The sequence below is a fragment of the Sus scrofa genome, chromosome 5 (assembly GCF_054392235.1).
Source record: "Sus scrofa isolate SSC_HxYL_T2T_F1_AM1 chromosome 5, Sscrofa_HxYL_maternal_Yorkshire_Landrace_v2.0, whole genome shotgun sequence".
Taxonomy (NCBI): Eukaryota; Metazoa; Chordata; class Mammalia; order Artiodactyla; family Suidae; genus Sus; species Sus scrofa.
This window is the reverse complement of record NC_139387.1, coordinates 19,085,598-19,103,207: the sequence shown is the minus strand read 5'-3', so window position 1 is coordinate 19,103,207 and position 17,610 is coordinate 19,085,598. Positions and strand designations below refer to the sequence as shown.

The window sequence follows — 17,610 nt, the reverse complement described above, 5'->3', positions numbered from 1 at the left end:
TCTACAGTTCCCAGGCGGAAATCAGGGCTTTGAAACAAAGATAGTCCTGGGAAGTTTGTCCTAGAGGCGTGTCATTCCAAACACACCCTAGGAGATGAGGGGTTTAGCCTCCATCCTGGCAGGGGCCGGAATTTCCCAGGAAACCAGCAACAGTCTACCTACCACTTGCCTCACCCGTGTCCTTTCTCTCAAGCCCAGAGAAGCTTCTTGGATCTAACTTCATCTCAAAATGAGGTATGTTTAAAAGGTACAATGTTTTGGTAGAAATCATTAGCTCTCCAGGTCTTGATTTCTTTGGAATTAAGCTAAAGTTCCTTTGAAGTCTTAAATCTATTGCCTCCATTGTTCAAGTCCACCCAAGGTAAGAACCAATGTTGAGGAATTCATCTTGGCAACCTAGATTCCAGGCACTTACAGTATTTCTGTATTGCTGTATGTCCATATTTCTCCACACAGAACTTGGGAAAAACTGAAGGTCACCCTGAATGTACACAAACTGTTATATTAAAAAAACATTTTCCCCAAGTCAAACTTAAGGGCAAGTTAGGAGAATCCATTGTTCCTTTATTTCTAAGTTTATGTTCTGAATTTCCTCTGGCAATAATAGGTTCTTAGGAATCCAAAAGAGCTTAGGAAGTAAAATCATGAAAGTTGAACATCTAGGGTGAAACTTAGGAAAACAGTCAAATCTTAGCCTTGCACGCCTGCATGTATTTCAAAGCCTTCATTTTTAAAAAAAACCGAATGGAAGCAGGACTATCTGCATCCTAGGTGGGCTATGAGAGGAAGCATTCACAGAGGAGATCTCAAAACAAGCCGAGTAAAGAATCCTTGAAGTGAGGTGTAATGCAACTTCATCACTTTATTCAAATCTTCAAAATAGTCTTTATTCTACATTTTTAGTATAAAAAATCCACAAGTTAAGTGCACCACAGTGTAGAGAGAGACATACAACGCTGAACTTCCATAACAGTCAATGGTACAGTCAAACATCACATGTACAGAACACAAAATTTAGATGAACTTAAACTTAAAATAAAATAAAATCCAATTTTAGAAAACAAAAATCAAAAAATTAAGGATCCCTGAAATATTCCTAACCCTAATGGGATTTCACTGGACTCAAGTCATTTTGTAGTGAGCCATTCACAATACAACCCCGTTCACCCAGCTCGGGAATTCTTAGAGCCATGAGTGGCTGCATCAGACACTGACAAATGGTAACCAATTTTTGATCTGAAAACTTCCCTTAATTTGGCTCTAGAGTCATCAGGCTTTTAAATGCACCCTCCTCCCTGCCCCTGAAATGATAAGCAAGCTGCTATTTATGATAGTTTGTGTTGATATCCTTTGTTGAACAAAGCTCAGTTTTTCTGGCACCAAAGCAAATTTGGGTTTGGTTCGTGTATGAAGAGACAGCCTACAAGGAGGGTCCAAAAGGCACCCTCCACTTCTGCCTGAAGAGACGCAAAAGCAGAAGTAATGGGGGCTGTGCTTGGGGCACAGAGGGGGTTTCAGAGGATCCTTGTGAAAGACTGGTTAAAAGATGACGAGTGAGGACAAGTGCAAGGAGAGAAGGAAATTAGTCTGACTGGCTTTCTGTCCTGCACCATTGATTCAATGGAGATTGGCGGGAAGGTATCGAAGACCGGGGCTGAGGGTGGAACATGGGGCAAAGGACGAAAAGGAAAAGGCAGACAGCTAATGCAGTTCATTTGTAACAAGTAACCTAAATCAAAGACTTAAAGGAGATTAAAGACCAATCAGAATAATTTGGCAACTTTAATTCTTAGGAAGATCAAAGTTCCCTCCAAACCTAATTTGATGTTTTATTACTAAAAGCAAAGACCAGTATGGTACAGTATTACTCCAGAGGAATTACAGGAAGATCCTTAGGGCTGCTTCACCCACATTCATTTGATGAATGGATACCTCCCCTACCTCAAAATGCTTTAGGGAGGTACTGCTACCATTACATGGTTCCTTATTAAGTTTGAAAAGTGCCTGAAAGTTTGGGCACCAGAAAGACACCCCAACAACATGTGTCTAAACTGCAACTTCAGGTTAATATGACTAAAGCAGTTACATTGTGAGAAGTGCTGAAGGTATGTGACGTCTTTCCCGGCACAGAGGTGGCCTTGGTTCTTCACCAGATGGTGTAGCCGCCATCTGAGCCACCCATGAAGAAGTTTCCCTTCCGCTGAGTTACGAGGACATTCGCTCCCTGCATGACTGCCAGCTGAGCAGCATTGGGAGGGCATCCAGGGGGAGGAGGCTGAAAGGAAAAGACAAGGTTGATTGGGCACCGGGCAGCTGATACAAGAGAAGTGGACAAAGATGAAAGAGGACCGGTCAGGAAGATGGCAACGTGCTACTTGAGCCAGCAGTGTGGGTGAAGCAGGTCTATATTCTCTGTGAGCCCCAAGACATAAACAGAAAACAGATCCTACCCCTCATTTAAAGGGTCCCAGATCCAAGATAAAGCCTAGGGATCCCTCCTGGGTATGCACAGTCCAGACCCATAAGCATTTGCAGGGTGGAAAATCCCTCTGACTCCCATTCCAAAAAATGGGGAGGGGTTACCAGGTCCATGGCCCTACACCACAGAGTTCCTCAACAGTTTTCACATGGATAATCTGAAGGCTCTACCTGATGACAGCATTCTCACCTCATTGTTAGCATATGGTTACTGCGTGAATGGCCCTAGCAAGGACCATTTGGGCTCTAGTTACCATACATAGGGAAACTAAGTGGGAGACATAGTAAAAGCCCTAGTAAAGTCTTCCTAAAGGGAACTTAACAGGGATACGCATTCTACTTTTTAATCATCATGGCTCCTGATAAAATGCTGTGCAAATATTAAGTAAATGCTTATGGAATGAATGAGGAGTGTTACTAGACCAGTACCAAAGTGAACTGGAAAAGCAGCAGGCAGGACTCCTAAGACAGAAACAAAGGAATCTGGTTAACTCAGACCTCAGTGAATATGCCAGAGGCTACTGACTTCCCACAGTTCTCCTGCCCCCTCAAGTGAATTCTGCCTGATTACTGGACGTCAGTGGTTGCACCAATACCAGCAACTACTGCCCAGGGATGATGAAAGGATGACTATGTAGTCATTTCAGAAAGTTAATATACACAAGGGCTGAGGTTTTTGTGATAAAGGCATACTCACAGGAATGTTGCCAGCAGTAGCGCCAGCTCCAAATCTGGCACCTGTATCATACCCTCCTTCCACCAGCACTGTTGAACCAGGTGGATAGATGGGACCAACTGGATAATAAGCCATGGGGATTGTGGAACCTAAAGGTCCAACAGCCACAGACTGGGCCATGGGAAGGTACAGTGAGGCGCCAGGAAATGCAGCTGACATGGTGGGGACTGTGGCAGCCCCTGGGTGCACAAAGCTCGGACGATAGAGCTAGAAGAGGCAGAAGAGAGGGCAACACGTTACTTTATGACATTCTTATTTCAGATCTCTTTCATGAGGCAATTCTTAATTATTGTGCAGATTACACTCTGAGTTACACAAGTTGCCTTTCCACCAGCCACTCAATATCCTCCTGGATCACTTCCTGCTAGAAATAATGTTGGGCTCAAAGAACGCTAACTCATCTTCTCAACTTCAGCCTGTGCCAAAGAGCAAAATAATCAGATAATGCCTTCTCAACCCCAACTGAAATTGCTGAACTATAAAGAGGTTTTAGATTATCCACGTGAGCTCTCTCTCCTGTTTGTGGAGAGTAAATACATGTGTGGAGCCAGACTTAGCTAAAGACTGAAAATGTGATCCAAGAGTACTCAGTTCAAGTCTAGTAAACTGGAAGCACCTCTGAATAGGCAGGTGGAGCATCAGTATAGGGTGGAGCCTGAGGAAGATGCAAGGTCTGAGGGTACACAGGATTCCCGGGAGGCTGCACCGGGTAGGTTGGCTGCGTTGGATATTGACCTGGAAGACAGGAAAAAAAACAAAAAACAAAAAAAAGAATGTTGCCTACCACACAGAGCAACCAAAATGGGGCAGAGCATACTGGGTAGCTAACCTCACTGAGCCAGCAAGAGGTTTGCAAAAACACTGTCCTAGAGGGCCTGATTCCTGGAACCAAGAAAATAAACACTCTTTGTACCCTTATAACTGAGATGCTGGATTCTAACTGGGCTGGAAGGTCTCTTTACAGTAGCACACTGGTACAAGGGGAAAGTCTATCTAGGCCCAAGATCCTTCCAGAATGGGCATGTCTGCGCACCCATTCCTGTCGATGTTTTAAGTGTGTGCGTCCTCTCTGCTCTGGTGGTCCCCCAGGGCCTGGCTGAAACTGGCCTAGAGCTCGTGAGTAACGGTGTTTGTAGTCCTCCACCTCACAGGTTCCTACTCAAGGTCGACTTCCAAATAAAAAGAGTGGTGAAAGTGAGCCTTGGGATGGGAGAGGAGGTGGAGGCGAATGTCCTAACACAGGAACTGGGAGACGTTCAGGCGGCCAGCGAGGTTAAGGGGAAAGAGACCCTTCGGCCTGCCCGGCCCGCCCACCAGGGCCGGCAATTCACTAGTTAAGCCCTGGGGCCTGCCTGTGGTTCCGGAGCGCGGCGCCCCGCCTCCGCAGGCTCTCCATTGGCCTACCCAAATATCAGCTCTAGCTCCCCATTTGCGCCTGCAGATGCCCATCACGACAAGCCTTCTCGCCCCCCCCCCCGCTCCAACGGCCCCCCACTCGAGCCCGGAGCTCCAAACTGCGCCACAGAGTTTAAGGGGGAAAAGGCCAGGAGGGGGCGAGCAGCCGTAGTTCGGGGATGACGAAGGCGTCTGGCGCAACCCCCGGCACTACAGCTGGCCCAGGAGCGCGGCGCAACTAGCCCCAGGCCTGGCTTTTGATGACCCTTGGTCCCGGGCCCGCTCTCTCCGGGCCAGCACTATTCTCCCCGATGGCCTCAGCTACCCCCTGTCCTTGCCTTTGCTGTTCATGGTGGCTGCGGGTCCGGTTCAGCTCGGCGTCGCGGACGGTTATTTTTTTCGTCCTCTTCCTGTTCGTAGTCACTTCCGTGTCACGTGACGATTCGTCCGCCTAGCGTCACCCGACGCCCGAATGCCGCTGCCACCGGAAACCCCGCCCCTTCGCCAGGTCTCCAGTAGCTGGAGGAAGGACCCGCGTGATCCGCCCACTCACTTTGGCCCCGCCCACTGGGTCGAGCCCTCCAACCCCCACCCTTGTCCCTTGATTGGAAGAAAACAAAGTACAGGTATTGTCTCAAAACAGTATCTTTTCTCTCTTGGTCGCTCTGAGGCAGTACCTTCACACTGCTCCCCGAAACCCTTCCCACCTACGCACTGCAACTCAAGGTCACCTTACTTTGAGAGTCTTTCCACAGGGGGCACAGTGCTACGAATTTCTCTAACTGCCTGAAATACGCTCCTCAAACCCTTGATTTATCCCGTGTTCCCCTCCCATTAAACCCAACTTAAGCCTCAACTCCATAGAGGTTTATTTTGCTGGTCGTATTCACATCTGTCCTTTTCTGACTTAGACCATCACTCGAATTTTCTCAGCCTGTCCATTCTACCGACAGGCTTCTGTGTTTATTTCAGTGTCGCTTTCTCACTAAAAGGAAGGGTATGCTGTGCTGTGAACCCCACCCCCCCCCCCACACACACTACAGCTAACACTGAAACTGGCATTCTTGTGGTCCCCAAGGAGTGCCTGTGGCCCTGCCCTTCCTTTGGTACCTGTTACAGGCAACTGTGTGATACCTCATGTATATTTTCCTTTGTGTATCTCCTAAATTAATTGTTCTTGGAGTTCTCTTGTGGCTCAGTGGTCTAAGGACCTGGCGTTGTCGCTGCTGTGGCTCTGGTTATAGCTATGGCAAGGGTTTGACCCCTGGCGTGGGAATTTCTGCATTCCTAGCTGAGGCAAAACAAAACAAAACAAAACAAAACAAAAACCTTGTTCTTAAGGGCAAAGATGGCATCCTTTCAGGCAGCAAATAAGTTTTTCCTTCCATTCTTCGTTTTAAAATATCTGCTGGTGTTGCTCTGTGCAAGTAGAGATGGAGCTGGACAAGACAGGCAAACATTGTTTTCTTATGGAATTTACATTCTATACTTCAGTAAGAACATTAGAAAAGCATCTGAAAAGGGAAAACTTTGGAAAGAAAAGCCCTCAGTAAACCGTAGAAGCCTGATAAATATTTGCTGATGAATGATTTAAACCACTGATTTCAGCTCAGCAATCCCTTGCTTTTGTTTCCAGTAGCATATTATGCTCAGAGTTTTCAGAGCAGAGCACCCCTGCAATGCTCTGGGGGGTCTTCATGAATCTTCACAACAGCCCTGTGTGATAGCCAGGACTTGTTTGAGCATTCCTGGCTTTTTTGTTGTTGTTGTTTTGTTTTTGTCTTTTTGCCATTTCTTGGGCCGCTCCCTCAGCATATGGAGGTTCCCAGGCTAGGGGTCCAATCGGAGCTGTAGCCACCAGCCTACGCCAGAGCCACAGCAACACAGTATGTGAGCTGTGTCTGCAACCTACACCACAGCTCACGGCAACGCGGGATCGTTAACCCACTGAGCAAAGCCAGAGATCGAACCCGCAACCTCATGGTTCCTAGTCGGTTTTGTTAACCACTGCGCCACGGTGGGAACTCTGCATTCCTGTTTTTATTTTTTTATTTTATTTATTTATTTATTTATTTATTTATTTTTTTTTTGGCTTTTTGCTATTTCTTGGGCCACTCCCGCGGCATATGGAGGTTCCCAGGCTGGGGGTCGAATCGGAGCTGTGGCCACCGGCCTACACCAGAGCCACAGCAACGCGGGATCCGAGCTGCATCTGCAACCTACACCACAGCTCACGGCAACGCCGGATCGTTAACCCACTGAGCAAGCACAGGGACCGAACCTGCAACCTCATGGTTCCTAGTCGGATTCGTTAACCACTGCGCCACGATGGGAACTCCTGCATTCCTGTTTTTAAATGTGAGAATTAATTAAAGAGATCTGGGAGTTCCCACTGTGGTGTGGTGGGTTAAGGATCCGGGGTTGTCTCTGTCTGTGTGACTTCAATCCCCAGCTGGGCACAGTGGGTTAAGGATGCAGGCATAGGTCTCAGCTGTGGCTCAGATTCAGTCCTTGGCTCTGGATCTTCCATATGCTGCAGGTGTAGCCAAAAGAAGAAAAAAAAGAGAGAGAGAGAGAGAGAGAGAGAGATTTTCCCCCAAGTCACACAGTGAACAGGTTACAAAATCAGATCTTGTGTCCTGGCTCCCAGATTCCTAAGTCAGTGTTTTTGTTTTGTTTTGTTCTTATCACTTCATACTGCCTGTCCTGCTAAAATACTCTAAAAGGCCAACTTCCAAGGCTGATTGTATTTGGAGTTCTTTTAGGTTTTTTTCGCCCTTTCAGTAGATTCATGTTGTTTATTTGGTTCAGACTAATGTTAGTATGATAAAGCCTGTGATATTTATCTTTTCCTGTATTTCTGACTCTGATCTTCTTGAACCAGGCACAATGTTAGAGATTCACTCATTCACCACTTCTGTGGAAAACACTTAAAATTGCCAGGCACTGTTATAAAACAATACAAAGCCCTTGATCTCCTGAAGCTCATCTTCTGGTACAGGGGCTTGCAAACTTTTTTGATCAAAGTCCACAGTAATACACTTTCTAAAAAATTTTTTATTTTGTTGTCATTGTTTTGTTTACAGTAAAATACTTTAAATCGGAGTTCCCATTGTGGCTCAGTGGAAGCGAATCCATCTGGTAACCATGAGGATGCAGGTTTGATCCCTGGACTCGCTCAGTGGATTAAGGATCCAGCATGGCCATGAGCTGTGGTGTAGTTCACAGATGCAGCTCGGATCTGGCATTGCTGTGGCGGTGGTGTAGGCCAGAGGCTACAGCTCAAATTTGACCCCTAGCCTGGGAACCTCCATATGCCACAGGTATGAGGCCCTAAAAAGGCAAAAAATAAAAATAAAAATACTTTAAATCATGATCCAGTACACACATATTTATAAATATATGTAAGTGAAAATTTTATGACCTAGTACTTTTCCTTTTGTGTACAATGCACTATAGTATTTTCTGTTCTCTCCTATTTTTTCTTTTTTTTTCTTTTGGCATGTGGAAGTTCCCAGGCCAGGGATTGAAACCACAGCACAGCTGCAGCCTGTACCACAGCTGTGGCAACACTTGATCCTTAGCCCTACTGCACCATAGGGGAACTTCCTCTTTCTTTTCTTTCTTTCTTTTGGTCACAGAGCTTGATGTGGGATATTGGTTCCTAGACCAGGGATTGAACCCCAGGTTGCAGCAGTGAAGCACTGAGTGTTTCAGAGAGGTTAAGTAGCTGAACTAAGTTACACAGCTTCAGAGCCAAGGTTCAAACTCAGCTTTTCTTGATTTTACAAGCCTTCTTTCTAATGTGTACCTTGTTTAAAGTTTACTTTTTCAAAAAATCTGTTGCCTCCCAAGGGTCTCAGTTTCATCATCTACCAAAAAATTCACATATTTGTGTCACCTCCAAATCCAGACTGTGTTCTAGAGAAAGAAAAGAGCAAAGAGGAGCCTGAAAAGACAGGGGAAGGGGGCTGAGCTGATAGACTGTAAATTCTGGTCAGAACCCTTCCCCCGGTGTTAAAAGTTCAGAGACTTCTGGAGTTCCCGTCATGGCACGCAGTGGAAACGTATCCAGCTAGGAACCATGAGGTTGTGGGTTCGATCCCTGGCCCTACCCAGTGGGTTAAGGATCCGGTGTTGCCGTGAGCTCTGGTGTAGGTCACAGATGAGGCTCGGATCTGGCGTTTCTGTGGCTGTGTTGTAGGCCAGCAGTTGTAGTTCCGATTAGACCCCTAGCCTGGGAACCTCCATGTGCTACAGGTGTGGCCCTAAAAAGCAAGCAAAAAAAGAAAAAAAAAATTCAGATACTTCTACTGGATGGTAAACAGTAATTGCCCCCAATCCCTCTCCCCAGATACCCTCCTCTGTTCCAGCCCCCAACTGGAACCCCTTCTCCAGACTTTTCCATGGTCCAGTGATTAAAGGGTTAACTCTTGACACCCAGGAAGCCTGCAGGACCTAGCTCCAGCTAAGGCAAGATGCTCTCAGATGGGTCAGCGCCTCCTCTACAACACATTGAATATTTTGCCTAACACCCTGGGACTTGGCTCTCTTGAAAGCCAGCGCAGAGCTAAAGGAGAGTCCCAGCAGAAATGGAGGGGCTGCAAGCCACTGTTTTCTCTGACAGGTAGGATTAAGGAGCATCTGACTACTTTCCTGGTCAAGCATCAAGAGCCTTGCTGTTTTCTTCATCCTCCTGGATCCCCAGTGAGATGAAGCTGTTCAATTAGTCATTTAGCAAACACCTCTTCTTAAATTAATTTAACACCTATTTAATGGAGCACCTGTTATGTGCCAGGCCCTGTAACAAGCACTAAGGAAAGAAGAGTGAGGAAGCAGACTTAGTCCCTTCTCATGGAACTTAGTCTATCGAATGGCAGAGAAGAAAAGTAAATGGATAATCAAAATACAGTGTGATTGGTGCTGATATAAGGACAGTATAGGAAGAGTTCCCATCATGGCTCAGGGGAAATGAATCCGACTAGCATCCAGGGTGACACAGGTTCGATCCCTGGCCTCGCTCACTGGGTTAAGGATCCGGCGTCGCCATGAGCTGCAGTGTAGGTTGCAGACCCAGCTCAGCTCCTGCATTGCTGTAGCTGTGACGTAGGTTGGCAGCTCTAGCTCCGATTATACCCCTAGCCTGGGAACCTCCATATCCCTAGGGATTGGCCCTAAAAAGACCCCCCCCCCAAAAAAGGACAGTATAGGATGTTATGAGAACATATGAGGTGAGGTATCTAATATCCTCTCCTGTGGACAGGGAAGGCATCATGCTGCCTGTGATATCTGAGATGAAATCTGCAGGACAAGTTAAACAAATGAGGAAGGTACTTCCCCAAAGAGAGAACAGCCTATGCAGAGGCCTAAAGGTGGGAGAACTTGTGGGGAGGGAGGACATGAAAACAGTTCAGTGGGGCCAGAGTGTGGAATGGGAGATGAAGATGGCTAAGAGAGGAAGCTGAAGAGGCGAACAGCCTTTCTAGGCAGGGGAGCCCATGAAGGCCTTTGTCTTTTTTTTTTTTTTTTTTTTGCCACACCCACAGCATGCCTAAATTCCAGGGCCAGGGATCAAAGCAGTGACAACTGCTGGATACTAGCCCGCTGAGCCACCAGGCCACTCCTAATCTGAAGACAATGGATTCTATCCTATACGCACTGGTTAGCCACCAGAGAGTTTTCAGCAGAAAAGTCACATGATTATGTTTTCATTTTAGCAATATCTTTATGACTGCCAAATGGATTAGAAAGAGGCAGGGGTGGAGGCGTGTCTGAGAGACAGAGTTAGAACACTGGGTAGTAATTTAGGCGAGTGACGGTGGCAGACTGGCCTAGGAAAGTGGCAGTAGGAGGATTCCAGAAATATTTAGGAGGCAAACAAAAACAACTGGACTAATACTGGGATTACTGGCCGGGGTTAATTAACAGGATTCATGTCAGGGATGAAAACTCCATAAAGTCAACAGTAAAATGACAAATTAGAAACAGATATTTGCAATTTGTATTACAATGGGCTGATAGCCCAAATATTAGGAACCCCTGGAGATCAATAAGTATATGATGAACCATTAGAAAAAGTAGCTGGTGGAGGGGGAATTGGCTGAAGGCAGTCAAAAGGTACAAACTTCCAGTTATAAGATAAATAAGTACTAGAGCTTTAATGTAAAATGTGATAAAGGTAATTATCACCACTGTATGTTATAAATGAAAAAAAAATTTTTTTTTGGTCTCTTAAGGCCACATCCGCAGCACATGGAAGATCCCAGGCTAAGGGTCAAATCCAAACTGTAGGAGTTCCTGTCATGGCTCAGCAGTTAACCAACCCAACTAGGATCCATGAGGATGTGGGTTTGATCCCTGGCCTCACTCGGTGGGTTAAGGATCCGGCATTGCTGTGAGCTATAGTGTAGGCCAGCAGCTACAGCTCCGATTCAGCCCCTAGTCTGGGAACCTCCATATGCCACGGGTGCAGCCCTAAAAAAGAAAAAACAAAAAAAGAGGGAGTTCCCTGCTGACATAGAGAGGATAGCAAGTTAAAGGTCTGGCATTGTCACTGATGTGGCTCAGGTTGCTGCTGCGGTGCGGGTTTGCTCCCTGGCCCTGGAATTTCCGAATGCTATGGGGGAGGCCAAAAAAAAAAAAAGGAGAAAGCTCTCCAAATATTTAAAATGAAAACAAGGAAAGGTTCAGAACCAGGTGCTGAGTATGATACCTTTTGTGTAAAAGAGTGGGAAAACAATGTTCATTAGAATCTGAGTAAAGAAATTCAGGAAGATTACACAAGATATCTAAAAGTAGCTACCGGGAATTCTCTTGTGGCATAGCAGATTGAGGATCCAACATTGTCACTGCAGCAGTTTGGGTTACTACTGTGCCGCAGGTTTGATCCCTGGCTGGGGAATTTTTGCATGCTTTGGGCACAGCTCCCCCTTCCCCCAAAAAAAGCTGGTTACTGGGTAGGGTGGGGTAACAGGTGGAAGTAAGACTTTTCACTCTATAGCTTAAAAATCTTGTTTTTAATTTTTGAACCATGTGAATGCTTATCAATTCAAAAAATTAAAACAATGTTGGCACACTTATTAAAATGGTTAACATTAAAAAGACTATTTTGGGAGTTCCCGTCATGGTGCAGTGGTTAACAAATCCCACTAGGAACCATGAGGTTGCGGGTTCAGTCCCCGCCCTTGCTCAGTGGGTTAACGATCCGGCGTTGCCGTGAGCTGTGGAGTAGGTCACAGATGCGGCTCAGATCCCGTGTTGCTGTGGCTCTGGTGTAGGCCGGCAGCTACAGCTCCGATTAGACCCCTAGCCTGGGAACCTCCATATGCCACGGGAGCGGCCCAAAGAAATAGCAAAAAGACAAAAAAAAAAAAGATTATTTTGGGGATGTCCCCATCATGGTTCAGTGGAAACAAATCTGACTAATATCCATGAGGATGCAGGTTTGATCCCTGGCCTCGTTCAGTGGGTTAAGGATCTGGAATTGCTGTGAGTTGTGGTGTAGGTCACAGGTGCAGCTCGGAGCTGGCGTTGCTATGGTTGTGACGTAGGCCAGTGGCTACAGTTCCAATTAGATCCCTAGCCTGGGAACCTCCATATGCTGCGTGTGTGGCCCTTAAAAAAAAAAAAAAAAAAAAAAAAGGCTATTTCAGAATCCCAGCTGTGGGAGTTCCCGTCGTGGCGCAGTGGTTAACGAATCCGACTAGGAATCATGAGGTTTCGGGTTCGGTCCCTGCCCTTGCTCAGTGGGTTAATGATCCAGCGTTGCCGTGAGCTGTGGTGTAGGTTGCAGATGCGGCTCGGATCCCAAGTTGCTGTGGCTCTGGCGTAGGCCAGTGGCTGCAGCTCCGATTCAACTCCTAGCCTGGGAACCTCCATGTGCCGTGGGAGCGGCCCAAAGAAATAGCAAAAAGACAAAAAAAAAAAAAGAATCCCTGCTGTGGCACAGTGTGGTTAAGAATCTGACTGCAGCAGCTCAGTTCTTTGCAGAGGTTCATGTTTGATCCCCAGCCTGGTATAGTGGATCTAGTGTTGCTGCAATCACTTTAAAAACCACTTAAGGGCATTCCCATGGCTCAGCAATAATGAATCCGACTAGTATCCATGAGGATGCAGGTTTAATCTCTGGCCTCTCACAGTGGGTAGGGGATCCGGCATTTTCGTAAGCTGTGATATAGGTCACAGATGCAGCTTGGATCCCATGTTAACTGTGGCTGTGGTGTAGGCCAGCAGCTGTAGCTCTGATTCGGCCCCTAGCCTGAGAACTTCCACATGCCACAGCTGCAGCCCTAAAAAGCAGAAGAAGAAAAAAAAGCAGTATGGCAGGACTTTAAAAGTTAAACATACCATGCAATCCAGTCCTTCCATTCCTATTAACCCAAGAGAAATGAAAGCAGGTGGGCACACAGAGGCTAATACATGGATATTTATTACAGCCTTATTTGTAATAGCCCCAAACTGGAAACAACACAAATGTCCACCAACAGACCAATGGATACACTAATCGTGGTATTGCCATACAAAAAAATAGGAACGAACTGTGGAGCCACACAGTGTGGGTAATCTCACTTATGCCGAAGGAAAGAAACCAGACCAAAAAAGAGTACATCCTGAAGTGTTCCATTTATATAAAATTTCGGAAAATACAAACTATAGTGATAAAAAGCAGATCTGTGGTTGCCTGTATAAGGGGAGGGGAGGGACAGGAGGGAAGAGATGGGAAATTTGGGGGGCCAATGGATATGTTCATCATCTTGATTGTGGTGATGGTTTCACGGGTGTGTACACGTCAGAGCTTCTCAGGGAAGGATCTAGATGGCAGAGGAGTAAGACGTCGCACTCACCTTCTCCCACAAACACATCAAAAAAGCACATCTACATGTAGAGTGATTCGCACAGAACATCTACTAAATGCTGGCAGAAGAACTTCAACCTCCAAAAAGGTCAAGAAACTCTCCATATAACTGGGTAGAACAAAAGAGAAAAAAAGAGAGAGAGAGAGAGAAGGAATCAGGACAGGACTAGCACTCCTGAGAGGGCGCTGTTAACGAGGAAAGGAACCCACACCCTGGAAAGCCACCTAACTGACGGGGAGATCAGCCTAGATGGAGGGACCTCAAAGTCGCTGAGAAAAGTGCAGCAGCTGGACCGAGGAGAGCAAAGCAGAGTGAGAGCTGCACAGATCATCTGCACCACTGCCCCAGACACCACAGCATGAGATGCTCGGGTGGGAGCTGGGTGCTGAGACCCAGGCTCCAAAGGTCACTTCTGGGAAGAGGACTAAGGTTGGCCGTGTGGAGACAGCCTTAAGGGCTAAGGAGCCGTGTGCCACGGGCTGCGGAGTGGAATGCCAGAGCTGAGGGAACCCGGGAGGAGATCTGGGTCCCCACTTGCTGGGGCTGCAGGATACCAGGTGCTTCTTGTGTGGGCTCAGTGTGACTCAGTGCCTCTTGCGTGATCTACAGACAGCAGGGACAACCACAGTGGTCATCTCAGAAACCAGAGGGAGGTGTGGCCTGCCTCCTCTAGGGGTCTGTAGATGGGCTCCACCTGTGGCCCCAGTCACCACAGAGGTCGGCAAAAGAGAGAGCACTGCAACCAAGCACCACCCATTGTTGCTCAGGAAACACACCTGCCTGCTGCGGCCACTGCCAGATGCCCTGGGCAGCACCCACATGCTTGATCTTTGTCATTTCCTGGGACAGTGCAGCACCTCCTGCATGGGCTAAGCCAGACGCAGTGCTTCTTGTGTGGTCTACAGGTGGTGGGGGCAAACCACTGCAGTTATCTCTGACTCCAGAGGTAGGCATGGCCCACCACCACTAGGGGTCCATGAACAGGGACCACTTGCACCCCTAATAAGTAGGGCACCAGGGAGGAGGACATTGCGACTGAAGACCACCTGTTACTGCTCTCACTACCCTAGGGAATTCACATACCCTGCCACTGCCACTGCCAAATGCTCTGGGCACTGCCTAAATGTGCCTGAGGCTCATTACCATGTCCCAGGGCTCTGCAACAAGGAGAAGCCTGTGCCACCTTCCTGTAGGTCCTTGCTACTGTCCAGAGCCCAGCAACCACGCACTGAATACTAGCCTGCCCATTGCCTCCTTCTCTCTGGAAACACATGTAACACCCTGTGACGGGGATAACAGCCTGTTCACACTGAGGAAAGAAACAGCAAATATCCAACCTCCCACACCAAAAATAAATAGTAACCCCCCATAAAATATAAAGAGGTGCTCCTGCATAGAAATAGCCCTCCAAGACTACAGTTTGGTTTTCCTAAACTCACAGAAAAAGAATAATGCAAGCAAAATGAAGAAGCTCAGGAACCATTCCCAGTTAAAAGAAGAATCTACCTGAAGTAGCAAACAATGAAACAGACCTCTGCAGTCTAATAGACACTGAGTTCAAAAGGGAGATAGTGAAAATACTGCAGGAATTAAGGGTGAATATGAAGGAATTAAGAGCAGATATAAACAGTAATGCGAATTACTTTAGAAAGGAACTAGAAAATATATGGGAAAACCGAGGAAAAATTAGAGAATTCTTTTGCAGAGATGCAAACTGAGCTAAAGGCACCAAAGAGTACAACGAATTAGTGACTTGGAAAATAGAATAATGGAAATCACCCAATCAGGACAGCAGATGGAAAACCAAATGAAAAACCGTGAAAGCAATGTAAGAGATCTATGGGATAATATAAAGTGGGGCCAATCTATGTATAATAGGGAGTCAGAAAGAGAAGAAAAAGAAAAGGGGATTGAAAATATATTTGAGGAAATTATGTGTAAAAACTTTCCAAATCTGAAGGAAACATATCAAGATACAGGAACCACAGAGGGCCCCAAATAAGTTAAATCCAAACAGGCCCACACCAAGACATATTATAATAAAAATGGCAAAATTTGAAGATAAAGAGAGAATTCTAAAGGAAGCAAGAAAAACACAAAACATTAATTATAAGGGAACCCCCATAAGGCTATCAGCTGATTTCTCTACAGAAACACTACAGGCCACAACAGGAAATTCTTTTTTTTTTTTTTGTCTTTTTGCTGTTTCTTGGGCCACTCCCATGGCATATGGAGGTTCCCAGGCTAGGGATCTAATCAGAGCTCGGAGCTGTAGCTGCCAGCTTCCACCAGAGCCACAGCAATGCTGGATCTGAGCCGTGCCTGCAACCTACACCACTACTCACGGCAACGCCGGATCCTTAACCCACTGAGCAAGGCCAGGGATCGAACCTGCAACCTCATGGTTCCTAGTTGGATTCGTTAACCACTGTGCCACGACGGGAACTCCAAGGAAATTCTTGTATGTTTTAAATATATGAGTTTATTGGAGTTCCCACTGTGGTGCAGTGGGATTGACAGCATCTCTGGAGCACTGACCGGCACAGTAGGCTAAGGATCTGGTATTGCTGCAGCTGTGGCTACTTAGATCACAGCTGGTTCAGATCTGGTGCCTGACCCAGGAACTTCCCTATGCCACAGGGCAGCCAAAAAAGGAAAGGAAAAAGAAAGAATTATCTATCTATCTATGCAGTTTATCGTATGTCAGTTATGCCTTTTAAAACGGTGTTTTTTAAAACAATCTTTGGGAGTTCCCACTATGGCTCAGTGGTAATGAACCCAACTAGTATCTATGAGGATTCGGGTTCAATTCCTTTCCTAGTGGGTTAAGGATCTGGAGTTGCTGTGGCTGTGGTGTAGGCTGGGCTGCAGCTCCAACTGACCCCTAGCCTGGGAACTTCCATATGCCGAAGGTACAGCCCTAAAAAGCAAAAAATTAAAAAATAAAATCAATAGGAAAAATATAGAGCACTCAGTGGAAAATGTACAGAAGATTATAAACTAGCCAGTGAACATGCCGAAACTTTAAAAAAAAAAGAAAGAAAGAAAGAAAAGAATGTTGGGATGAAGAAGAGGGAAATAGGTAAAGATTATGTCTAATCAACTCTTTTAGTGTGTGTGGGTAAGATAGATGCTGAAAGAAAAATTATAGCAGAACTTGGGAAGTGCTCCAGTAGAGATAAACTGTCCTCTGAGGGCTCGGAGAATGACGTGCCTCTTCCTGCTGGTCCCCAGTTAATTAGGCTGATTAGAGCTTTTTAATGTACCTTCATTAAACATCTACTATGTATTGGGCTCTTCACTTGGGTAACTGGAGAACAAAATCAGCTATTTCCCAGCCCAGAGGGAGTTTTGTTGTTGTTTGTTTTTTGTCTTTTTAGGACTGCACCCGTGGCATATGGAGGTTCCCAGGCTAGGGATTGAATCGCAGTTGTAGCAGCTGGCATACACCACAGCCACAGCAACGCGGGAGTCTTCACCTACACTACAGCTCAGGGCATCTGCAGATCCTTAACCCACTGAGCAAGGCCAGGGATCGAACCTGCATCCTTATGGATGCTAGTCAGATTTGTTTCTGCTGAGCCATGACAGGAACTCTAGGATAGATGTTTGTGGAAGAATCCAATCAGGCTAGGCTTTTTGAAGCAGCCTTTTCAAAGCTTTGGCTAATTTATCTTTGTGTAACTAAGGGAACAAAGATTACGAGATATATGATTCAGAAATGGACCCTCCTTTCTCATTGCAAGCAGGCCTTTGTAGAAGAGGCACTAACACCCGCTCTGCAAAGGCCCAACAACACTGTGGCTGGGGCAGCCTAGTAATTCCTGGTATAACATCTCTTCTTTTGGGATTTTGATCAGTTTTTCTCAGTGCGAAATCCTAAACTACCTGCATCAGAATCATTTGGTGCTGGCGTTCCCATTGCTGCTCAGCAGGTTAAGAACCTGACTAGCATCAGGATGTGGGTTCCATCCCTGGTCTCAATCAGTGAGTAAAGGACCCAGTATTGCCACAGGCTTTGGTGTAGGTCACAGATGCAGCTCGGATCTGGCATTGCTGTGGCTGTGGTTTAGCCTGACAGCTACAGCTCCAATTTGACCCCTAGCCTGGGAACTTCCATATGCCATAGGTGCGGCCCTAAAACGA

The 17,610-nt window shown here is 46.4% G+C and overlaps 1 protein-coding gene and 1 long non-coding RNA gene across 2 annotated transcripts in view; both read right to left on the bottom strand.

Moving 5' to 3' along the window:
* LOC146403181 (uncharacterized) overlaps positions 1 to 17,610 on the bottom strand; it is a 329,068-nt gene that overhangs the window by 249,441 nt on the left and 62,017 nt on the right. The gene's annotated exons all lie outside the window — the stretch shown is intronic.
* On the bottom strand, positions 1,805 to 5,025 carry DAZAP2 (DAZ associated protein 2). Its single transcript, NM_001139476.2, is given in 4 exon segments — positions 1,805 to 2,275; positions 3,176 to 3,421; positions 3,831 to 3,949; positions 4,948 to 5,025. Coding segments are annotated over 4 exon segments (507 nt in total). The 5' UTR covers positions 4,961 to 5,025; the 3' UTR covers positions 1,805 to 2,146.